The sequence below is a fragment of the Arachis stenosperma genome, chromosome 7 (assembly GCF_014773155.1).
Source record: "Arachis stenosperma cultivar V10309 chromosome 7, arast.V10309.gnm1.PFL2, whole genome shotgun sequence".
NCBI lineage: Eukaryota > Viridiplantae > Streptophyta > Magnoliopsida > Fabales > Fabaceae > Arachis > Arachis stenosperma.
The window spans coordinates 13,299,345-13,324,416 of NC_080383.1; the positions used below are offsets into that span (position 1 = coordinate 13,299,345).

Genomic DNA, 25,072 nt, shown 5'->3' on the forward strand with positions numbered 1-25,072 from the left:
CAATACTTCCAATTCAAAACATAATTCATTCTTTTCTAAAACATGCTCATTTTCTTAATAACTCAAAATCAAACCATATAACCTTTGAATCTAAATCTTTTTAAATAATCATATAAACAAATCTCTAATTTTTATAAAATTTCGGCAACATCTCCTCTAAAATTCGGACTTTACCACCCTTTTCGGGTCCAAACCTGCATTCTTTTCAATTCAACATACCCTTCCTCATAATCATAACAGTCATCATAATAAATCTATCTCAGATCAACAATTATACTCATACAATATTTAAATCCAACAACCAAAATTCAACTAAGGATCATAGTTCACAAATCCTAGGCTTTAAACACAAAATACCTCATTATCACAACAACCTCCACAATAGTTATACCTCAAATCAATAATTCACCAAATCACCAGTTAATCAACAAGCACCAAACTAACCATGTTCATCAACAGGATACTAAGTATTAAATATACCCATTCAATCCAACTTATCCCATGGTCATCTAGCCTAAGTTTTCATAGAACATTATATATTAAATGCAAGAAACCTAAACCATACCTTGGCCGATTCTCACGTAGCGACCAAATCAATTCTCTCACAATAAACACAGCTCCAAACCCAATAAAATACTAAGCCCAGCCTCCACCAAAAATTCCAACGTCCACAATTTCAAGCTCCAATTATTTATTTTCAACCTAATACACATTCATAACACATATATGTCTAATTTAATACTCAAAACTCAAATTCAATGAAATTAAAATAAAATTATCGTATCCTCACCTTACCCAAGCTTCACATAAGCAAGAGTGAACGTTTTCCTCAAGCTAATTGAATCCTAAAACATCAAAGAACAAAGAAATTCAATACCTCCAGTTAATTTCCCAAAAATTGGGGAAGAAGAGGCTGAGAATAAAAGAATGAGTTACCTATAAAATTATTCCAGTAGAAACGTAGAGCTTGACGCGATGATCACGTGGCCGTAAATGGTGTGGCGATCGGAGCTCGGACGGAGAAGTTACGGGAGTCAGAATTTCACCATAAGGGTTCGGGAATTTTTCCTTCCTTTCCTCCCCTGTTTACGTTCATTCAGCGTATCTTCTAATGAATTGGGGAGGAGAAGGGCTCAGCTTACTTAAATTAAATGTAGGGCCGGTTGGGCCCATGGGTCTTATTTGGGCCCAGTTCAACCGGCTCGGTCCGTTCGGTCCAATCTTGGATCGTTTTCTTCGAAATTAGTGTCAAAATTTTCGTTTTGATGACCTCTATCCTAATTTGATATAATATTTGCATTTCTAATCTTCCTTATTAAAAACTAATTTATTGACTAATTATCTACTAATTTAACCGGGGTTTACAGGTGGGAGTTCCGTACACTCGACCTATGTACAGGACGACCGACCTCTCGCACCATCGCCCATTCATGTCGCCATTCCAGTGGATGAGGTAGACGAGGGCGAGGAGGAGTCGGATGAGGATTACGTGGCGGATAGTACGGACAGCGACTCGTCCGATGGTGGGGATGAGGATGAGTGTGTTCTGGAGACACCTGTCCAGATTGTAGCGTGCCATGTCCTACCTTCACCTCACCCAATTCTGGCGCTATCGGCAGTGCCATCTCACTATCACAATCTGGATCTGGACACCATATATGAGAGGACTCCATTTTCTGACACTGGTGAAGAAGATTACAACCTAGACGGTGGTGTAGAGTTTTGGGTCGGCCACAGGTTTAGAAGCCGAGAGGCAGTGCTTCAGGGTTTGAAGAACTACAGTATTCACAGGAGTGTGAAGTACTGGGTGATTGAATCGGATCAGTTAAAGTACCATGTGCAGTGCCATCAAGCTGAGAATGGGTGTCAATCGAGCCTTCGTGTGGCCCTTCGGTAGAATCTCGGATACTGGTAAGCTCAACTTTACTTGTGCTTTTCAGTACTTCTGTACGATATATTAAGTAGATTTGGGACATGGCTAAAGCAATACTATTTTGTTGAGTTCAGGGTGGTACGGAGGGTTGGTAGAGTGCACAGTTGTCTAGCACCCACCATGTCTCAAGACCATCATCAGTTAGACAGCAGTCTGATCTGCAAGGTCATCTTACCGTTGATTCAGTCCAACCCTTCTGTGAGCATTTTGGTTTTGCAAGGTGCGATCTAGGCAAGCTATCACTTCAAATTATCCTACAGAAATGTGTGGATGGACAAGCAGAAGACAATCGCACAAATATACGGTGATTAAAAAGAGTTGTACAATAAGGTGCCGAAGCTGCTTCAGGCACTGCAGAGCTATTTTCCTGGTACCATTTGTGATCTACGCGTCAAACCGTTCTACGATGGACACCTCTTGGTACGCGACTACCAATGTTGTCAAACTCTCGAGTTAACTCGTAAACTCGTACGAGTTGACTCGGGCATAGACTCTATCCTGAGTAAACTCGGCTAGACTCAGTCAAACTCGGACAAACTCGTGAGTCTAGGACCGAGTTAACGAGTTTGTAGTTTTCTTCATTTTTGCTCAAAAAGCGTCATTTTGAAAACTTGCCGACTGCAGTATGTTCGACAAGGTATTTTGGGCTTTCCCATCATGTGTCGAGGCCTTCAAGCATTGCAAGCCCTTTGTATCTGTAGACGGCACGCATCTGTATGGTAGGTACAGTGGAGTGTTGCTTATTGCGGTGGCGCAAGATGGGAATAGCAACATCTTGCCTATTGCTTTTGTCATTGTGGTGTCCGAAAGCATTGAGTCATGGTCGTTCTTTCTTACTAATCTGAGATTCTACGTCACCTCACAAGAGGGCCTGCTAGTTATCTCCGACAGATCTCAGGCCATCAAGGCCGCGTTAAGCTCCGATGATAGTGGCTGGCATCCCCCAAGAGCCTTCCATGCTTACTGCATCAGACACATGGCTGCGAATTTCATGACTCAGTTCAAGTCAACCGAGGGCATGAGATACCTCATTAACGCTGCTTATAGTCTAAGTAAGGCTGGGTACGAGTGGTACATGGATGCCTTGAGATGAGTCTCCCCGTCGATGGTGGACTGGGCAGGTCATTTCAGGAAGGAGATTTAGCTACAACATTGCGACAGCGGGCAGCGGTTTAGTCACATGACCACAAATCTGTCCGAGTGCATCAATGCAATGTTGAAGGGGACCCGATACTTTCTGATTTCTGCCATTGTATGCATCACGTATGAAAGATTGCAGAAGTTATTTGTGATGAATGGTAGGGAGGCGCAGTCACAGCTGGTAGCTAGATGTCGCTTCTCGTAGAGACTCTTGGCCGCCATTGAGAACAACAGAGAAGGGATACCAAAGATGCGTGTCACTCATTATGATAGGCAGGCCTCTGTATTTGTTGTGGAAGAGCTAGAGCCGTTCGAGGGATGGGAGGGAGGTTCCTTCCATGTTTGGCTATCATACGGTACGTGTGATTGTGGCTTATTTCAATCTCTCCACTATCTGTGCCGCCACACACTAGCCGGGTGCGCCACCGCTAGCATTGAGTGGGTCCCATATGTGCATCTAGTGTACAAACAGGAAGCTGTGTTCAAGGTGTATGAGATGGAGTTTTCCCCTATCCCTGACGAGTCGTTGTGGGCGAAGTTGAATAGGACGATGTTGCGTCCTAATCCAGTCATGCGTCGGAAGGCGACTAGAAGGCCCGTGTCCACCAGGTTCCAGAATAATATGGATGAGATCGAGTGACATGAGAAGCGGTATGGCCTCTATAGGCAAGTCGGTCATTCAAGAAAGGGATGTCCTAATCAGCCCACGGGAGATGCCTAGGTCGTACAATGCTTCTAGATTTACTATAGTTGGCATGTGTTGTTTTTTTTTCGTAGTGTGATATTCTTTGTTCTAGTAATTTTGGAGGTGTAATATTTTAACTTCGATTGCAATATTTTATGATTTAGTTGTACTTTATGATAGGGTTGTATTTTCTACACTATGACAGTAAGGTATACAGAAATACTCATAAGAAAGCACACCATCATAAATAACAATATACATAACTACAATCCAACTAAAGTACAATCCAACTAAAATATAAAAGTACATACATAACCTCAATCCAACTAAAGTAGAATACAATAAAAACAGCTCCAATCCAGATACGCAATCATCATCGGTGGTGGGGATCCTGGTAGTGGCGCCTGTGCCCGGTGCCACATGGCGGAGGCTGAGCCTGGCGCTGAGGTCGAGAAGATCGAGGATCTCCGACCGGGGCAGTCGGATCCTGCTGAAGCTGAGCATGATATGGCTGGAGCTCTCCAGACTGTAGAGCTGTGACATACTGATGTAAACGAGGCTGAGGCTAATAATGTGGATCTGTCAATGGGGTCACCTGAGGCTGGGACGAGGTCAGGTATATACCATCATCGTGGGAGGGGGTGTCGCATACTGGCTAAGTAACAAACCATATGAATTGACAATAATATTTAATGCAAATAGAAAAATAAACATTAGTTACCTCACAGCCAGTGGATACTGGTAGATTCCTTTATCAGGTGGACACCACTGAAGAAATCTCTGATAAATCCAGCTCATCAACAGTGAAGTGTATTCGGCGATGTCCGTGACGCCCTGCTGTGCCGCCGAACAGAGTGATTGGACGTCCAGGCCAGCACAACCGAGCCCCAGGATAACACCCTACACTCCCCGAAGTCCTAGAGAAGCGGTAGCCAACGTATGTGGCTATGTGCACCAGGTTGTTGAACTTATCTGTCATCAGATACCCTCCGATCAGTAACATAATATAGCACCTGGTGTATTGTCGGAAGGTCTCCGAATCGTCGGTTGGGGGCATCTGGCAGACACGATCCCGCAACCACACCAGCTTCAGTGTGAAAGACTCCTTCCTCTGCGCAACCTGCTGTGCCGCCATTGGAGGCCTGGCACCAAATAGCTGCTCCACCATAGCCCACGTCTCCATGCCATACCACCTACCAAAGTCACGGAGGCACCCCCAACGGGGTTGTCGTGTGAGCGTAGGCCTAGGTGGTACGCCGCGTCCTGCAGGGTGATAGTGACCTCAGCCCACGGGAGATGAAACGTGTGCGTCTTTGGACGCCATCGCTCCACGAGTGCCGAAATCAGGGAATTATCAAAAGTGAAGTCCCTGAGTGGCACCGTGTCGCCGAATCCAGCCTCAGCCAGATACGGGATGATGGCATTCGGTAGAGGAAGGGTATGGCTCACTCGTCGGGGCAGTACAAGGCGAGACCTCTGAACAATAAAATAAAAATTCAGCCTTATAAAGAGATGATCATAAATTTATGCACATTATTGAATTCTTACTTTTTTATTTTTTGTGTTTAGATCAGCTTAACATGTGATACAAAGCAAATATTTCTATCTAACTTACAATTACTTCTAATTAATAACATACTTCCATGTTTCTAGCCTACACATCTCTAAATTATATATGCCAGGATATCTTTCATAATTAGAACGTTATACATACTAACAACCTAGCACTAGGAAAAAAAGTTCCAAACCAATAATTAAGTCATAACAACCTTGCACAAGCAAATAGAGTTCTAAATCCTTTTAGAGACCTACCACTAAACTATTTAACTACGTTCTTGTCAATTTAGGACTACCCTAACAATGGCCACATACTTAGATTAAACAAACAGAACGCAACTAACTTCAAAGTCAGCCACCCCGGCGTAATGCGATGTGTCGTTCAGCCTGTTAATGTCTCCGTCGTTTCCTGCCTGGCACGCCATCACTGTATCAGTCTAAAATAGGGTAAGAAAGCGACAAAAATGGAGAAAAGATGTTGACTCAGTCAAAATGGAACTAGACTACCGTTGTAAACGACTTCTATTTATAAGCGCGAACAGACTTTATCTCGTTTACATTTAAATCGGTAAATATTTTTAAATTATTTATTTTAGTAATTATTATATTTATTTTATTTATTTAAATAAAAAATTCGGACAAAAAGTTAGTGACATATAGGAAATGAAATGATAATTGTGGGAGATAAATAAAAGGTAAAGCATTTTTTTCCATTAATATTTGTGAATTTTTTAAATATTTTTAATATTTAATTTTATTTTTAAAATTTTAATTTATATTAAAATTATTTTTAGATATTAACTCTATTTAAAATATTGATGATAAAACTAAAATAGTACGAAAATAATTTTAATATAAATTAAAAACGTTAAAAATAAAATTAAATGTTTAAGATATTTTTTTAAAAAATAACTAATTAAACAAAAAAAACCTACTTTTTTTTTTAAGAGAGAGAATTGTTCGTGTTAGGGTTTCTTACAATTTTTCAAATCAGTTGGCTCGTTCACAGCACTCTCACTCTCACTCTCAGCCTTCTTTCTCCCTCCGCGGTAGCCGCTCCGACGACCACCGTCTCCCCACTCTGTATACCTGACGGCGCAGTATTTGTAAGTCCCCACTTCTTATCCCTTTATTCATTTTATTTTCGTGAGAGATACTCCCTTTCTTTTCGTTTCATTTGATTTGAATTAAAGAGCCGTGTGCAGAAGATAGAAGATGAGTGGAGTAGAGAAAGAAAAAGAGAAGGAGAAAGGATCATCAGGAACCACTAAAACCCCTGCCGATTTCCTCAAATCCATTCGCGGCCGCCCCGTTGTCGTTAAGCTCAATTCCGGCGTTGATTATCGTGGTTCGTAATCTCAATTTCATTTTCTCTATATTATAACCCTAACTGCAATTTCCTTAGAAATTCGCTTTCTATTAGTTAAAAATTCCACGTTGAATACACGGTTGAGTTCTTTTTGTTAACGTGACAATGCATCTAAAATGTATCTGTAAAATTTATTTACATTTATTAATTTGCCATGAAGGTCCTGGCTAGATTCCAGGAAACAGTGTAATTATCATGTTGAAATTAGTTTCCTCTTTCCACTTGTGGTTTGTTTGTGGTATCTCTTAGTGTGTATACTTGCATAGTTTCATCTTTAAGCTTGGATGTTTAGTTAGATAAAGCTTTGGTGGAGTTAGTTTATTATTGAACTGGATTTGTTAGTTAGGCGGTTATTTGGTCGGCATGTGTATAACTCGAGGTTATAGTTTCATTAATAAAGTGAACCAATTGATTCATTTCGCACTCGCTCTTTGTGAAATGAACTTTATAAGTATAATTTAAGAGCATAATCGTAAAGGGATATCAACTGATCATGGTACTCACTCTGTACAATTGTTATTAGTCACCGTGAAAATTTGGTACATCTTTGAATCAACACATCTAAATACGTTTAGAGCAATCCAAAGATGCACCGGATTTACAGTGACAAATAGAAAGGAATGTTGGGAGTCTTCACAACACATGGAAAATGAGTTTTCCCAAGACAGAGAATCGTATGTGGATCACTAGTAATTGAAACTCATGTTGATAGGACAAATGGAAGTTGTTTTTCATCTGGTGGAGATTCATGTGTTGGTTTCTAGGCCGACCTTATATTAGATTCCTGGGTAGCATATGAGCACTCAGCATAAACTAGGTAGTACCTGCTTCTCGATATAGATATTAGATATATCTAATACTAAGAGTCTCTTTTGATGTAGACTATATGTTGGTTTACATTATTTATGAACAGTTGGTTCAAGTCATTGAATTTCTCCCCCACAAATTTTACATTTTTACTCTATGAAGATTAATACTTGAAGATCATACAACAACATCCCACTAGGTGGGGTCGGCTATATGGATCAAACCATATCATTGCACTCTATTATATATCATGTTTACAGTGAGATTGTTTACACGTAGAATACTTGAAAGATCATAGTTTGCAATATTTACAAAACTCCCAATGTTAGATTAGAGCAGTTGAACGTTACTATCATGATTCATGAATTCATTCTATGCTTGTGTACGGAGACGAATTAAATTGACTCGTTGTGGTTATTTTTGCAGGTATCTTGGCTTGTCTAGATGGCTATATGAATATTGCAATGGAACAGACAGAGGAGTATGTCAATGGCCAACTGAAGAACAAATATGGCGACGCCTTCATTCGAGGGAATAATGGTATGCTTGAAGTATGATGTTATTGAATCATAATTATCCATAATATGATTGATATATGATTGTAAAAATAATTGAAATTGCTGTGAATTTTCCCTGATGCAGTTCTGTATATTAGTACTTCAAAGAGGACTCTAGCAGAAGGAGCTTAGCAAGAGCAGCAGGATTCCAAAAACGTTTTGATTTTGGAATACACTTTCTTTGTTCAGTTATAGTTTTTCAGCAGAACTATATAGAAGTATGGATTTTAACTTCTGTTCAAATCATGATTTAATATTAAAAATCATGTTTAAATGTATTTCAATGCAATATGTCCAAATATGTTGAAAGATGTTGAAGCTTAGTTTGCAATTTCTTTATCAATGTTTCTTCAAAATTGGAATTCGAAAATGGTATATGATCCTTTTTTGGGGGAGGGAATGGTAATATCTAATACGACCTTTGAAATTTATTTATTGCAAGTACATGTAAAATAATATGATAAAGAAGAGTTCTGTTCAGATATTTTTAATTTTCAAAATTATAATTAAGAACAAGTCGTATTAAAATAAAATGAAAAGGTAAAGCACAAGAGTTGGTAGCTGTGTAAAGAATGGGTCACAAGTGAATGGACAAATTATCTTAATATAAATATGGAGTTAGCTTTAGCTATTCTGTGACTTAAATGTATATTTTAAAAAGATAATAATAAAAATAGTTTCAATACATTCAATTTGTGGAAAATATATAAAAAAAATATTTTTTAAACAACTTTTAATAAAATATTTTTTATGATATTTTTAAATGTCTTTAAATATATACGTTAAATAATTTATATATATTTAAGCGAAATAAGCCAAGAAGAGTTGGCGCATCTGACAAAAGGCTAGAAATATAGATTTCATGAAAACAAATTTTGGTGACTAGATTTCATAAATACAAATTGATCAAGTTCAAAATATTTTTCCATTTTCAATTCGTTAAATACATTAAAAATTTTAAAAGCAAAATTATTGTCTTTTGACCTAGTGTTCTTAAAACGCTAAATTTTGATGTAAATAATGCACTTGCATGATTACAGATTTACTATATATTGTGCTTTTCATTATTTTTCTTTTGTCTAACATAAAAGTAGACATACCAACACGTCATTTGATTTAGATGTATGAAGGTGTATCTAAAAACTTTTAATTTTTTTTTTTAGAAAATATAATTAGATTAGGAAGATACTCAGGGGTGGAGCTACTCATACAAAAAGGGGGAAGTGGTCCCCCTAAATTTTAACTTTTTCTTATAAATTATATATAAATTTTGATTTAGCCTCCTTAAAATTTTAATTTTAGTCCTTCTATATTAAAAAATTAAACTTTGGCCCCTCCCTAAATTTTATCCTAGCTCTGCCCCTGAAGATACTTGTGTTGTGTGGATCAGTGTGAGTAATGATGAACACAATTTAACTAACTTTCCTTGCTTCATAGAATTTAGGCCACAGGAATTATAGTATTTCCCATCAAATCACAATTTCTTATTACGTAGAAACTTGCACTGTTCAGGACATAACACACCAACATACCTCATTTCTCAAAGGCATTATTCACAACACCATTCAACTGCTACATACAAACTCTTACCTGAACATATTTTGATGGCTATACACAATGTAGGCAAGAAGGATCCACAAAATCAATAAAATTCAAAGCGCATAAGAAGCTTCACAGTGTTGTATTTGTCTCCCTTGCGGCTATACAGTGGAACGGCTCGAATGCCGCTTCTTAGCTCCCAAACAGGTAGGCATGATTGGCCACCAAAGTCATCCTTCTCAGACATATCATACTCGTGAACCTCAATTCGAAGCAGTGCAAGTTCCGGAACAGTTAATGGGAACTCGAAAGTTTCGTTCCAAGAAGGCACCCAGTTATCCTCTATCGCCTTAGTTCTTCTCATGACGGTATCATCAGGGACTCCAGCAATCCCCACCTGAATCAAATGAGCAAAAATGAACAGCTTATCAATGAACTCAGTGAACAAATAGTTTAGTTTCTTCATAGATAACACTCACATGAAGATGCCTTAATGTGAAAATAATAGTAAAAAATGAGGATGATTTGACATATTTGACTAAATTGTCATCTAGCGGTTCTAATCTATCATCTTCACATGAAGACAACTGCACATGAGTTTTCATCTTCTTTATATTATATCAACCGTGTAAGAGAATTAGTGAATATGCAAGTGTAAGAATATGAAAGTGCATTGACATGTACTGTTCAAGAGTTTAACTTAGACATTGTTAGTTTAAAACTCCTTTACATTAACACTTAATCAGTTGCTGCTACATAAATAAAAAAAGTTTCCTTTCTAGATATGGAAAGTTGTTGCTATTTAAGGACTCCCCAAGTTTAGAGATTGAATATGAGGAGTGATCTAATAGATCATCTTAACTTACTCTTGTGTAAAAATCTGGAGGTGAGTATTGATCAAAGTGTGTATGCTCGAAATCATAATACCATCCTTCTCCCATATAAACAGTCACCTGAATTACAATAACAAAAGCATTACCTTCTTGTTAGCACTAAGCTTTGACTCTTGGAGGCGGCAACTGATACTTGATAGACAAAATGCGCCTTACCTTCAAAGTAGTCTTCACAGGTAACTTCGCTTTAGGATCAAATATCTCACCATTTGGACCATTCTTTAACAGAAAATCTGGTTTTTTAACATAACCACACCCTCCATTGGCTTTGAACATTCCATACATCAACCAAAGAGATCTACCGTATCCCTGTTATGAAACCATCCACAATGAAAACTGATTCATATTTCGAACATGATCCGATATTTCAAATCACTTTGCTAGATGTTACATCATATGTTTAGTGTAAATTTGTTTGAAGCTGGAAAGTTATATCTATATCACCATGCACCTCTAAGTAGAACAACGAACTAATGGACCCGTCCCAGAATTAAAATACATAGCAATGGTTAAGTTCCTTAAAGTATGGAAAATATAAATAGAGTGGACCAGCATGAGATGAAGAAGGAGAAGAGAAAGAAATAGAAACCTGCATGTTAAATGCAACCATTTGAGCCCCATGCATCCATCCAATTAATGGGTTATAATTTGATGAATCGATGCGAGTACCTTTTGGATACACCCTTAATATATTCCGCTGCGTAAACCTATAGTAAATCGACAATGACAAATCTTTTTTAAGAAAAAAACCTCTCTTTTTCATTTGTACGCACAACAGAGACATAAATTTTATTCAAACAACAATTGAACAAGCAACAAGGAGAAAAGAAAAGTTGAACAGAACTAAAGAAGTAGTTAAGCAGTATATATAAATTCAAATTTGACTACATCTACATAAAAATGAAGAATTATAGTTAAAAGTCAAAACATTTAACTGATACCTGACAATTTCTTTTCCATAAGTCATAGCAGCCTTTTCAAGTTGTTGCTCACTTAAACTTAGACGTGTCACTTTTTCAGGATCCACTTTGAGGCACTCAGTTATGCCACCTTTCGGCTTCCCAGCATGAATGGCAATTAAACGTCTATATTCTGAAGCTTCGTTGTGGTGTGATGACTTATCACCTTCGTCGAGATCTTCCTCGCCATCAAAATTTTCTTCATCCTCATTGTCCTAAATATGCCACGACCATAAATCCATTGACAAGTCTCCCTTACAAAATTAAATGCAGGGGCAATATATGTACATCATTTGTGTAGTGTCAAACCTTGTAATCAGCAATAGTTCCACCTTTCAAGCTTGGGACTTCCTTCCCCCAAGCTTCATCATCGCCTGAAACCTTTCGATGCTTTGGATTGTCCCCTGAAGCTTTTTCCTGCTGTGGATCATCGACTTTGTCCTTTGCCTCAAGGTACTCTTTAGGCGGTTTGGTTGATATAATGATCCTCCTTTTAAGTGATTCAGGAGAAGGGAATTCCTTCAAGGCTTCTGATCCAGGAGAAAATAGTATTTCCCCAAATGTTTGAGCTACCATCTAAAATTTGGAGAAAGTCGTCAACTATAAGAATGTAAGCACTTTGAATTCTGATAAAACTCTAAGTAACTAACCTTGGCTACTTTAGCCTGAAGATCCGGAGTAAGGTGGTCTTCCAATGTTATTACAACTGGATACTCTGATGCAACAAAGGCATGTTCTTTGATAGAATTCAAACATCTGATAAGCTCAACCGGAGTAGTCAATGTCCTATATTAAGAATAGATATTGATGTGAACAAACTATATTCAAAATTTTCAGTAGAACAGCAATACATTGATATGGTATCCTGATAATTTATCTATGCTTGTTCTTAAAGAGAAAATTTTCAACCTTCCGTGAAGAACATCGATATTATCCTTCGATGCATTAGGCCAAATGTCTAATTCAATGACCCTTACACCTCTCTCCAGTGCCTTTATGATGGGGATATCACTGCAGTCACTGCTAAGTTGATTCCCAGTTAGATAGGAATTATGTCCGGTATATATGAAATAATGGGACAAGGGTAAATTCATGTCATGGTGAACCTGCAGTAGAAGGAACAAAACAATTGCACAAAGAAGCATAGTCAGAACAAGAAAATTCCTATAAATATACATGAAACAATACAACATGGTGAACCATATCCAACAACAATGCCTTATTCTAACAAAGACAGATTCTCACCTTTTATTGCCAATCCTAACAGGTAAATAATTGACCAAAATCATAGAATTTGCACCAAATCCAAGTTACTATAAATTGAGCTAAAATACACTAATCTCTCTCACTTTCCATAAAAGTCAAAACAACAGTTACACTAAGAAAATTACCAAATTTTCAAGTAACAGACCAAACTTTAGGAAACATCAAAAGATCATATATGTACAAAGACTCAAGTGTATACGAAAACAAAGACTATAACTAAAATGTAAAATCCAATCTAACAAGAGCAATACTCCCCAATTGGAAAGCAAAGAATGGATAATCCAAGCTCGTTGACTTCAACGATTGACCTAGAATAGTCCAAAAACAGAAACAGCCAAAAGAATGAAAGAAGAATTACTCCAAGAGAAGGAAGCAAGGGAAGGTTGGAGTCACTGAAGAGATATTTGAAGAAAGCATCGAGATTGAGACCCTTTCGGTGGAAATGCTTGAGGCTATCGATGATGGCTTGAGCTTCTTCTTCAGTGGCGTTTTGTTGGCACTGAACCTCAACCATGAACTTCTGAAGGTGCGAAGCTGTCATGAGCTCGTTGTCGTCTGAGTATTTTCCGAACAGAGACTTGATCTCCGGCGGTGCCTCCGCCGCCGCAAGCTTGAAACGCCGCCGGCAGCAGAAGCACACGCTGTACGTCTGTTTAGATGACATATTCGGAATTCTAAATTCTCCTCTCCTTCTTCTTCTTCTTCTTGAGAGAGAGAGAGAGAAAGAAATGGTTGAGCTTGTTAAGATTGTTAATAAATGATGGTAAGAAGAAGAAGAAGAAGAAGAAGAAGGGTGTTGGGTGAGTGAGTTATGTTGTGAGTGAGTGCCAACAAACTTTACTCTCTCTCTGCATTAACATTCATCACATGTCTTATTTTTTACACATGGGGATTCATGTGTTATTTTTTTGTTAAAAAATATTATTTATATATTAAAATTAATTACGATATATTTACGTATAAATATATAAATTATTTAATTTATTTTAAATATAAATTTTATATTTTAATATATATTTTATATTAATAATTAATTTTAATATATATTTAATATAAATATATTTTGTTATTATTAAAAATGTTAATAATTTTTAGACAAATCTTATTTAGTACAAAATTTTAAAATTTTTAACAAATTCTAAAATTCTCGTATAGTTTCATTTAAAGAACAATATAATGTGGCCGACTGATTTATCTACCAAATAAAAAAATTAAAGAAAAATATTATGAGTTAATAATTTTAGTAAAATGGTGAATTAATTAGTATATATTAGTTTAAATATAAAATAAATGTAAGAAAAAAATATTAGTTACTTATCATAGTTACTTAACATTTTGTGTTTAAAATATAAAAATTCCATAAAAAGCGAAATTATGCTTTTTGTTTAAAGTATGTAAGTCGCCAAAAAAAAGTATATTAAGATAATTTAAAATTTTGGATTAGCTATTTTTATTTAGGGAAAGTTTAGGAGACAGCAATTCTATTGAATTTTGGCCAGCATGTAACCAGCAGAGAAAGGTGAGCCATTGGATGAAATCTCACACCAATTTCACATCATCGAATCATCATTGATGGCTAGTTGATGGTTAATAATCACAAAAGTTGCTGCTCCTAACATTGCTCTTTTATTTATTCTTTAGATCATATATGTGATAGGTAGTAAAAATAATTGTTATTAATGTGAATATATATAATAGAATATGTGTGTAAAACACATTTTTATATTGATGATCATGGTGTATATATATAATTAAGATCAAATATCTCTAAAATAAAAAATTAATAAAATTAAAAAATTTTAATAACTCTTAAATAAAACTATGTAATACAGTAATAGAACTCACAATAATAAAAATTATAAAATTAATTATGGTTAAACTCTCTTTTTTTATTTATTAATTTTCTCAATTTAGAGAATTTTTTTCATAGAATTTAGTCCTGCTACTAATAATATATAATTAACATTAACTTGATAAATGTTTAGTTTTCATTTTAATTTGATGTAAATGTTTTCTTGGTCAAGCTTCCAAGTCTCCAAGATAATAGTTTAGAAATATTGAAAACGATGTATTAATAAGTAGATATTTTAATTTAATTTAATTGTGTGGTAACATGATCGTCGAATATTAATAACTATATATATATATATACTGATTTTGGGGTTTCATACTGAGAGTTATAGTTGAAAACTACAAGGTCTAGGTCAACTGATGGCCACTTATGTTTTTTTACTGTGAAAACGTTCTTCATGATCATTGATTTTAACTTTTTCTAATAAATAGTTATTATCAAGATGGTGATGTGTCCTGTTCCATTTGAATGTGATATTAATTTTTAATGAGAGATTAGTTTTCCAGATGCCAACAAATGACTATTGATGTAAGCAATGATAAATCTCGAAACCATAATTACGCAATGGAAGCATTTGCTGTAAGGGAGTGTCAAAATGGATAACGTTTATGATGTGAAATCATTTTTATATGTGATTTTATATTCGCATATGCCATGCATGACGATATTTAATTTTGTTTATATTTAATTTAAAAAGGTAACCAAGTGGGTCATGTATTTAATTTATATATTAGTTGGTATAACAGTCTAACCTTTCAATTGTAATGTTGGTATAACCACCATAGCTTTTTTTTCATTTTTCTTAAGACAAACCAAGAAGTCTTTTTTTTCCTTCTTTAATCCTACTTGTTGATTGACGGCTTAAATTCATAAAATTTTTTTATTATTATTTATCAAAAAAGACAAAAAAATAGTTAAGATATCAAATAATAAATTAAATATGACAATTTTAATCACTATATATAAGAATAAATCATTTCATACTTATAATATGTGCTGCAAGACTTCTCAAATCCTAGCTAGTTAGAAAAATAAAATATGATATGTAGCAATTAAATTGATAAATTTTTATAAATATATTTGATCAACATTCAATTGAATATTTTATATTAGGTATTAATGTATTATGTATGCTATTAGTTAATATTCTATTTTATTAATTATTGACAAAAAATTTTAATAGAATTACTGAAAGACAAAAATATGATTAATTCGTAATATTTGAAGAACTAATTTAATTAAAAAAAATTAAAAACAAATTTAAAAGATAAAAATATCCTATTTTTTAGGAATTAATAATAATAATAATAATAATAATAATAATAATAATTGTTGTTGTTGTTGTTAATATAAAATATAAATTAAAATATAAAATATACATTAAAAATAAAATAAATTATATATATATTTATATAAAAATACATAATAATTAATTTTAATGATTGATTTTAATACATAAATAATATTTTTGAACTTATCATATATCTAGTTTTTCTTTAAACTAAGACTCAACTATTAATCAATAATTTAGTGTAAATATAAAATAGAATTTAAACTTCTAACATTTATTTAAATAAACTGATTATTTAACCCACCCAAATTAATTAACTCAATTATAAGATTTATTAAGCGGAATATGAACAGCAAATTGAAAGGATAATCTAACAATTTTGGATATAGGGTTACGTTTTCTGCTCAACGAAGGGTTATAGGAAATTAAATGAACAGTTTGAAACTTCTTCGATATTCTTGTCACAATAATTGTCAAAACATACATAAGCATATGTAAAGGTTTTATATACAAAGTATCTACATTACTACATATATATGGTCAATTAAGTACTGTATCAACTAATTAAATGATGTGCTTGAGTACAATAGATCTTGATCATGCACATAACTTTGTTTCATATTCATAACTGAATTATGATCTGATCTTTCGTATGATAGTTTTCGCAGGCGTACGTTTATGGTACGTATGTGAGAATAAGTAACATATATAGTTAATTTAATTATTGCTATAAAACTTTTATTAATAAAAAAATTTGTAAGATCTAGGATGGAAATGTGCTAATTTTGTGAAGATCAATATTTAAAAAAAAATGTTATGAATAATTTGATCAAATTTAAGCCTCCTTGCCATTTTCTTTCATGTTAGCAACCTCTGCTGCTAAATAAAAGAAAACGTCACTTTTTTTTTTTAAATATCTTTTTTTCTTTTTCTTTTCTTTCATGTATGATTGGTCTTGAAGAAGCAAATAATTGTGATTGTGATGGGTAATAAGTGTAGGGATGCATTTGTGGGATACGAATTTGTTTGCATCATTGATTCATTTCTATGATATTGATTCATTCATCGCAAAACTTTGAACACACACATATACAGGGGCCACCACGTTAATTGTTAAACCACTACTCACTGGTCTTTTTCATTTCCAACTTTGATTTCTTGCTAAACATTATACTTTTTTCTTTTTATTTTATTTTATTTTCAAACTTTTTTAATATTAATTTATTTTCCCACCCACTCACTGTTCTTCATTAATTGTAGCATTTTTTATGCACTAAACATTTAATTTAATAACTTTTAAAGTTAAATAAGTTTTAAAAAATTTAAATATCTTTAAACTAATAATAATTCTTGTTATATATATATATATATATATATATATATATATATATATTCAAAGTTGGCTTATATTCTTGGATAGAGAAATTAAATACGTACATTCATGGACGAAAAATAATATTTTTTCATAGATATATGATTTTTATTTAGATATATACTGTACTTTTATTTAGATATATGGCCAAAATCTAATGTTTTGTCACTTCAGTATTTTTGCTTTGAATCATTTAATCATGCACACTTGAGTTTTATGAACCACTATTATCTCCCCATAATAATTACCCAACAGTATAATATCTTCAATGAAATGTATGGCATAAAAAAATTATATATTATTGATTTTCTTAGCCTTAAGTCTTGCATCAGCACAGTACACCTTGAAATTTTGTATTATGTGTGTCTTTACAATATCTAAGGTGAGATCACATTATTAGCTAGGTTATATTTAAATATTTTCAACAATATTTATCATGATATATAGTCCTTGCTCCTAATCATACCGAAAATTAATTAAAGACATTATAATTAAGATTTTGTATTATTACTACTACTATAATATACAATTTTGATGTTTGTTTTTTTTTTCCTAAATTTAATATACATATCTAAAGTTTAAATGAGAGATATATATAGATGGAGAGAGATGAGAGAAGTAAGAATGTTCTAAATATGTTGAAATTGAAAGCGCAATAAAAGCTTTACATGGCTATATTTATTGCCCTTTTCATCATATAAAGGGACTGAACGGAAGCCCGGTCTGATTTCATCGACAGGGAAACATGTTTGGCCTCCAAAATCATCCTTTTCATGCTTATCATACTCTCTTGCCTCTATCAGAACCAATGCAAGACTTGGAACTTTCAATGGGATTTCAAATTCTTCTTCCCAAACTGGAAACCAATGATCTGAAATCACCCTTGTTCTGTGCCTAGCTTTGTCATATTGTACACCATGTATAGACACCTGTTTTCATAAGTACCGAATTATATGGTAAAGATATTTTTATTTTATGGAATCAAAAAGTTTTTTAGTACAATAAAAAATGGTGAGTTCTATGGTATTTTTTACTATGATGCCTAAATTATCTAATTTGCTTTTAAAAGTAAAAAATAAAATATTTAAAGTAAAAAGTAAAATATTTAAAATTTATTAAATATTATCTATTTGTCTTTTTTAGTAAGTTAAGTACAATCTAAAAGACACCATAGCATTCACCATAAAAAATAGTCACAAAAAAATTTATATTATTTTTATACAACTTTGATCTGTGTACCGTAGAATGCACTTTCCTACATTCATTAAATACATACTCTTTTAATTAAAGGAAACGTCTAAATTAACCTTAATAAATTTTAGGTGAGATACTTTGATTTTCAACCCATTTTTATTATTCTAAAAGTTTTTTAAAATTATTCTTATAGAAGATTATTTTTTTGTCGTTTTTAATAAAATTTTTATTATGTGTTAGACAGATAAATATTTAACAAATTTTGTTATAATACAATTATTAAATTCTAAAATATATTAAAAACTAAAATATGTTATCTGAAGTCTTTTAGAAACCAATTTAAATGTTTACTAGTATTCCTTTTAACATTTTTATTTGCAGCATTTGAATACTAATTTTGAGAGTCACAAATACGAAATAGTAGATGCAGAAGTTCATTTATCATAAAATTGAAAAGAATTCTTATTATACTTTCTGAAGGTAGAAACATAAGGGGAAAAATTGACGAAAAATATTAAATATAAAAAATGGCTAGAAAAATATCACTCTTTTTTTCCCTCTAAATAAATATGGGGGTTCAGAATCCAAGATAAATTTTTCTGTCTATTTTTGTGATTTTTTGTTTTTGTTTGTTTATATCACGAAACACTTATGTTACCTTTGAAAAGGAGGGGGGTAAATTTGAATATTGAATCTTAAAAACTAAACCAACGTTCTAGTGCAATCCCCGAAAGAAATAAACAAAGAAACAAAAAATGTAGCTTGATAACAACAAATATTCAACTATATATGACTACTGGAATAATGCTCTTTAATTTCATTCTAATATATATATATATATATATATATATATATATATATATATATATATATATATATGCAAAATTAAGAAACTCACCTTTATGTAAAAGTCTGGTGGAGAGAACGTATCAAAGTGTGTTTTGCTGAAATTAGAAATCCACCCTGTTCCCATATATATTTTCACCTGTATAGTTTCACGCAGGAGATATTCAAAAAAATTTCATCAACCTTTAATTTGTATATAAACGGAAAATTAAATTTACTTATACATACAACTGCTAGTAAAACTTTTTAAAAGTTAATATTCATGTAAACAATTTAAAAAATTTGTGATTTAAAAAAGGTGGTTATTTTAACGAAAATGTTTTCATGTGAAAATAATATTGTAAATCATTAGATGATTTGACATATTTGATTGAACTTTCTAATAGTTTATAATATTATTTTCGTATGAAAATGTATTAATTGAAGTAACCATCTTACAAAAAAGGTTTGTGAGGTTGAAACAAAAAAAATAAAAAAAATATGAATAAACTACTAAAATAGTATCCGAAAATTAATATCACTGATAAAAATAACCCTAAAAGATGAGAACACAAATAAGTTTTCAAAAGATTTAAAAATGCGATAAAAAGAATTAGATATTAAATATATATTTTTAAAAAAATTAAAATTAAATTTTAATGCAATTTTTAAAGCATTATTAAAAAAAAAAGATTTTTTTTCATTCTTAAAATTTTTTAATTTTATGTCAAATGAATTCTTTTAAAAAAATGATTGTAGATGACCTTTTTTGAAAAATAACAAACTAAAGATATAAATTTATTCCATTTTTTTGTACTTTCTAAATATTTTTTTAATTGTTAGAAAAAATCGGATCAAATGAATAAGTAGTGATTTGCTAAATATGATTGTTTTTGTTGTTTATAAAAACATAAAATTTATTGTTATTTTTTTCATAATTTTTAATTATTTAAAAATTTATTTTTCGTTGATATCTTTAAAATTATTTTTAAAAATTATTTTTTAAGTACCATTTAGTAATTTGACCAAGAATATAATTATATTCTAACCTTCATAATTCTGGAGGTGGGATATGGTGTTTTGGGATTAAAAATATTAGATTGGCCGTCATCATTTTTGTTCATTAGGAGTGGAGGTTTTTTCACATAACCACTCCCTCCATTTGCTCTAAACAAACCTTGTGCGTGCCATAGAGATTTTCCATACCCCTAATAAAGAAAAAAAAATGCGTTAATTGTTGACATGCATCAACAAAATAAATTAAAGAAAGTGATTATATATTAATGGTGCCACGCACAGCCACTAACATCAGATATATACAACAAAGAAATATGTGTGCTATAACACAACTGCTCTTAGATATTATTATTATTATTATTATTATTATTATTTTAGAAATGTTATCAAAATAAAGATAAAAATAAGAGATTTAGTATTAACATATAGAAATTATATCAAAATTCGATTATTATTATTATAGATCGTACTATTAAATGTCATTAATGAAGTGATGTTCTTTTGTTTCCCTAAACATAAAAGATAATAACATGACTTAACGAGTAGAATAATGTTAGAATATCAGCACTTAGTGAAAAAAAAAAAACAGTTAGTATTAGTTTAAATGTAAAAAATGAAATAAAAAATTATTGGTTACTTAAAACATTTAAAATGAAAACAATATATGTTATCATTTTATTAATAACATCAAAATAATCTTCTTAACTTTTTTATAATATTTTATAAATATAATTCTATTGAATCACCATAACATATATAATTAAGTCCTTTACCTGCATGTTCATTGCAACCATTTGTGCTCCATACAACCACCCTATATGTGGCCGGAAATTTGAGGAGTTGACACGTGTCCCCTTAGGATACACCCTCAGAATATTCCTCTGTGTAAAACTGGACAACTCAACCATCTCAGTGTAAATTGTTAAGGTTGTCAACAATATGAATGACTATATATAGATTTAAATGAATTAAATATACCTAATAAGATCATCTCCATAAGAAGATGAAGCCCTTTCGATTTCCTGTTCGCTCAAACTTAAACGCTTAACTTTGCCATCAACTGATAAGGAATCTTTTATATGACCCTTGGGTTTTCCAGCATGGATTGTAATCATTCTTTTGTAATGAATTACTCCACTATGTATCTCACTTGAAGGCGTCAATTCTTCTTCACATTCACGATCACTGCTTGCATTGTACTATATATTTTATATATTTCCACTTAGTAAATTACATAAAAACCATGTATATCTTATAATCAAATTTCACAAATGTACCATAAAAGAGTAAACGTGTTTATGTTATCATATAAAAAAACCAAGGTAACAGATAAATAAACGATGGGTACTGCTAGGGAGCCAATGGCCTAAGTGTACAATGTGTACAATGGGCTAAATTTTTGGTTTACGAATAAAATGAACATCACCTATACTATCCAGAATAACCATCCGAATACCAGGAATAATATCACGTCATGAAACCACTCATCCCAAAAGCATAACCTGATAGGACAATGTAACACTAATGATCATATCTCTAATACTTTCTAAATCTCCATTGTTCACATTGTACGCTTAGACCATTAGCTCCCTATATGTCACATCCTTTCATTAATTAATTACACGAAACAAAAGAATGTAAGGTATCTATCATTTATTATATCATTATTATCCTACAAAATTTAAGGTTTAATTATTCTATTAATTTTTATAATTTTATTAAATTTTTAATTAAAATTTTATAATTTATTTAATTAAATTTTTATTTTATATTAAATTTTATAATTAAATTTTATTATAATAAAAATATTTAAATTAATAAAATATTTTGTTAAATAATACGAATATATTTAATATTTGAATGAATATTCTATTTTATTTAATAAAATATTCGATTAATTTCAATATTTTTGTACCAATAGGATTTAATTATAAAATTTGATATGATATAAAGATATAATTAAAAAAATATAAAAATTTAATAAAAAATTTAGTAAAATTATAAGAATCAGTAAAATAATTTAATAATTTTTTATTTAAAAATTAATTTATTCCAAGTATAAATTCTTTGTCACTTTAGTCTATTAGAAAACATGCAATGCTTACCCTATCACAAGCGTCCACATCAGAACCAATGCTTGGAGGGGGTGATAGAGCTTCATCAGCAGATTCTCTTTCAGATTCCTTACCATCCTTTATCAAACGCTTGGAAAAGGTATCTCTTAGTTCATCAACTGGAGGTGGTTTTGTTGATATTAGGATTCTCCCTTTTAATGATTCTGGTGATGGGAATTCATCCATTGCATCTTCTGGAGGGTAGTATAACAAATCTCCAAATATTTCATTTGTTACCTACAAACAACGTAACAAACCTTAATTAACTAATTAATTAATTACATTTACACTCAGTTAATTAAGGGAAGTAATGGAATAATCTTAATTATTATTATTACCTCTGCAGCTAGAGCTTGAAGATCTTTTGTAAGGTGGTCTTCTAAAGTTATAATGACTGGGTATTCAGAAGCAACAAAAGCATTATCTTTTATGGCCACTAAACATTTGTATAGTGACACAGGAGCAGTAAGTGTCCTACAATGTTCACATCAATGTTTAATATATCAAATTAATAAACTCTAAGTAGGAGATTAAATAGTTGAGTATATATAGCTACGTTACCTTCCATGAACTACATCAATATCAGTTTTATTTGAATTGGGCCATAAGTCAAGTTCAATAACTCGAACACCTTTATTCAAGGCTTGTATGATTGGCACCTCACTGCAATCGCTGCTTAGTTGATTCCCAGTGAGATATGAATTGTGCCCTGTGTTTATGAAATAATGTGATAATGGAGCATCCATGTCATGATGTACCTGGAAAATCACCCCAATATCCATCCTTCATACTATGAACTTAAGATGCCTAAATTGTAAAATTATTTCTGAATTTGGTTAAAATAATTTAACTGGAATAGTACTTCTTTGTGAACAACTATTCATCCAGAACCCATGCTTTGCAACTAAATCGCCAAAAGTAATAATTCTTATGATTCACATCATGTATTGATTTAGTTTTTGAAGATTCAATTATTGTATTATTATTGTTTTTGAAATTAATCTCTATTATAGTAATTATTCTTTCTCTCTTTTAACAGTAACTCAACAAATAAAGTGATAAACTGAATAGATACGACATTATTTTGATATATGTTTGCATCTAAAATGATTTTTGCATATATTAAAATAATGTTGCACCCATTTTTTGGCATAAAAATCAAACATCACTTTTGTTAAGAGTGATATTGAAATTTCACTATGAATTACTAGTGAAAAGGGATTAAGAGATCACTATAGTATTTGAAAATCAATCTAAAAAATAATAATAGTGCAATTAAAATTTCAAAAACTAAATCAGTTCATAATGTGAATCTAAAAGATCACTCTACAAATTTATTCAATATTTTGTCAGAAATAAAATATCATAAAATTAAATTTAAATATTAAAAATTTACAACCAAATATACCATCTTTAATTAAAAAAAAAAGGGAAAAAGGAAGATTTTGTTGTGACAATTACTCTTGCATACAAACTTCTTTTCTTTCTCTTATGCTGTATATTATCATTAAAAAAACTTATAATTTTACTAACAGATACAATTTTGAGAAATGATACTTACATCACTTTTTATGCACCCCTTTTATACACGACACACCTTATCTTATTTAACTTTTCATCCATTACTTTATGTATACAAAAGTGATGCCTATAACATTCCTATGTAATTTTTGACCTAACAATTAGAATTTGAAAAGAATGATAAGAGACAGAAAGCACAATCATACCTCAGGAGAGAGAGGAGCATTGAATTCATCAAAATACAAGAACTGGAAGAATTCTTCGAGGGTGAAACAACAACCACCATTGTCATTACCGTCGCCGTCGCCGACCTTTTTCTTCTTCTTGTTGTTCTCATCATTATCACTTTCGTCCCTTCGCGATCTCAAGAAGGTCTCCATGATCCGCTCACACTCCTCGACGGTGTATTGCGGTTGGCACTGAACCTTGTCCACGAATTCGCGAAGCTGGCCGGCGGACATGGTGTCGCCGCCCTCCGCGAACGTGGCGAAAGCTTCCTTAACGTCCTCCGGCGCCGTCTGCTCTTCTTGGACGAACTTCCGGTGGAAGTACTTGATCGTTTTGATATTTTGCGCCATTTTAATTAATTAAATTAATTAGTATTTTTTGGAGATTTGAAATAATAGGGTTTGATGTAACCCTAATTAAGTTATTGCATTTGTTTGTGCAGAAAAGATTGAAGGAAGAGGGAGGAAGCTAAGAGAGAGAGAAAGAAGGCGATGGAATAATAATGAATGGATGCAATTTTTGAAATTCGAAAGGCTTATATGGAAAATTGGAATGTGTTTCAAGCGAGATTCGCGTTCGGCTTAGTTAAAAGTTAAAACTTAAAACTACGTACTTGCATGTAAACAAAAATTTATAACATCATGATGTGTGTAAAAACAGAAACTTTAACTACAGGAACTTCGGCTGTTTTAAGTTAAACTTTTTAAATTTTTTTAAAAGTTATTCTAACAACAAAAAATTACTAATAAAGTAATAATTATGTATATTTTTAAAAAAATTATAATTTTACTCTATTTTTTATAATACCACTCTTCATGAAATTTTTTTTAATGAGAAATGTTAGAAAGTTATCATAATTTATTATTTTTTATCATAAGTTAGTCATCAATGTTTAAAAAGTAAGGGATAAAATATATTGTTGACTAGACTAAAAAAATTAAGTTAAAAAAATC

General features: G+C 32.1%; 4 protein-coding genes across 5 annotated transcripts; 1 reads left to right on the forward strand and 3 right to left on the reverse strand.

Annotated features, from left to right (window-relative positions):
• Nucleotides 1-4,512: 4,512 nt before the first annotated feature.
• LOC130939414 (protein MAIN-LIKE 1-like) lies at nucleotides 4,513-5,740 on the reverse strand. The gene is made up of 3 exons (XM_057867520.1): nucleotides 5,660-5,740; nucleotides 4,956-5,234; nucleotides 4,513-4,914 (listed from the first exon to the last, which is right to left on the reverse strand). Exons 1-3 carry the CDS (start codon nucleotides 5,738-5,740, stop codon nucleotides 4,513-4,515), a joined length of 762 nt encoding a protein of 253 aa, XP_057723503.1.
• Nucleotides 5,741-6,264: 524 nt separating this feature from the next.
• Nucleotides 6,265-8,371, forward strand: LOC130941685 (sm-like protein LSM6A). Of its 2 annotated transcripts, none has more exons than XM_057870253.1 (4): nucleotides 6,265-6,421; nucleotides 6,521-6,663; nucleotides 7,918-8,031; nucleotides 8,134-8,371. In XM_057870253.1, exons 2-4 carry the CDS (start codon nucleotides 6,531-6,533, stop codon nucleotides 8,178-8,180), a joined length of 294 nt encoding a protein of 97 aa, XP_057726236.1. In that variant the 5' UTR covers nucleotides 6,265-6,421; nucleotides 6,521-6,530; the 3' UTR covers nucleotides 8,181-8,371. The 2 variants fall into 2 exon arrangements, with proteins under 2 accessions (XP_057726236.1, XP_057726237.1); XM_057870254.1 differs by having other exon boundaries at nucleotides 6,279-6,421; nucleotides 6,509-6,663.
• Nucleotides 8,372-9,510: 1,139 nt separating this feature from the next.
• LOC130941325 (phosphoinositide phospholipase C 2-like) lies at nucleotides 9,511-13,546 on the reverse strand. The gene is made up of 9 exons (XM_057869790.1): nucleotides 13,064-13,546; nucleotides 12,349-12,545; nucleotides 12,090-12,225; nucleotides 11,749-12,015; nucleotides 11,422-11,654; nucleotides 11,070-11,187; nucleotides 10,637-10,789; nucleotides 10,454-10,540; nucleotides 9,511-9,984 (listed from the first exon to the last, which is right to left on the reverse strand). The coding sequence occupies exons 1-9, from the start codon at nucleotides 13,367-13,369 to the stop codon at nucleotides 9,691-9,693; spliced, it is 1,791 nt and encodes a 596-aa protein (XP_057725773.1). The 5' UTR covers nucleotides 13,370-13,546; the 3' UTR covers nucleotides 9,511-9,690.
• A 4,303-nt stretch (nucleotides 13,547-17,849) lies between these two features.
• LOC130939415 (phosphoinositide phospholipase C 6-like) lies at nucleotides 17,850-24,469 on the reverse strand. Its single transcript, XM_057867521.1, has 10 exons — nucleotides 24,229-24,469; nucleotides 24,098-24,165; nucleotides 22,932-23,128; nucleotides 22,709-22,844; nucleotides 22,491-22,607; nucleotides 21,235-21,455; nucleotides 21,030-21,147; nucleotides 20,289-20,447; nucleotides 19,313-19,399; nucleotides 17,850-18,149 (listed from the first exon to the last, which is right to left on the reverse strand). The coding sequence occupies exons 1-10, from the start codon at nucleotides 24,467-24,469 to the stop codon at nucleotides 17,850-17,852; spliced, it is 1,644 nt and encodes a 547-aa protein (XP_057723504.1).
• Nucleotides 24,470-25,072: the final 603 nt, after the last annotated feature.

Coding starts and splice junctions, on each gene's coding strand:
- LOC130939414 (XM_057867520.1), bottom strand. CDS start 5,740: ATGGCGTGCCAGGCAGGAAACGACGGAGACATTAACAGGCTGAACGAC. Junction 5,235..5,659: donor CCGGGGTGGCTGACTTTGAA/GTTAGTTGCGTT, acceptor TTTATTGTTCAG/AGGTCTCGCCTTGTACTGCC. Junction 4,915..4,955: donor GGGGTGCCTCCGTGACTTTG/GTAGGTGGTATG, acceptor ATGGTGGAGCAG/CTATTTGGTGCCAGGCCTCC.
- LOC130941685 (XM_057870253.1), top strand. CDS start 6,531: ATGAGTGGAGTAGAGAAAGAAAAAGAGAAGGAGAAAGGATCATCAGGA. Junction 6,664..7,917: donor TTCCGGCGTTGATTATCGTG/GTTCGTAATCTC, acceptor TTATTTTTGCAG/GTATCTTGGCTTGTCTAGAT. Junction 8,032..8,133: donor CTTCATTCGAGGGAATAATG/GTATGCTTGAAG, acceptor TCCCTGATGCAG/TTCTGTATATTAGTACTTCA.
- LOC130941325 (XM_057869790.1), bottom strand. CDS start 13,369: ATGTCATCTAAACAGACGTACAGCGTGTGCTTCTGCTGCCGGCGGCGT. Junction 12,546..13,063: donor CCTTGCTTCCTTCTCTTGGA/GTAATTCTTCTT, acceptor CTTCTACTGCAG/GTTCACCATGACATGAATTT. Junction 10,790..11,069: donor TGGTTGCATTTAACATGCAG/GTTTCTATTTCT, acceptor GTTTCATAACAG/GGATACGGTAGATCTCTTTG.
- LOC130939415 (XM_057867521.1), bottom strand. CDS start 24,469: ATGGCGCAAAATATCAAAACGATCAAGTACTTCCACCGGAAGTTCGTC. Junction 23,129..24,097: donor ATGCTCCTCTCTCTCCTGAG/GTATGATTGTGC, acceptor GTGATTTTCCAG/GTACATCATGACATGGATGC. Junction 19,400..20,288: donor CCACCTCCAGAATTATGAAG/GTTAGAATATAA, acceptor GAAACTATACAG/GTGAAAATATATATGGGAAC.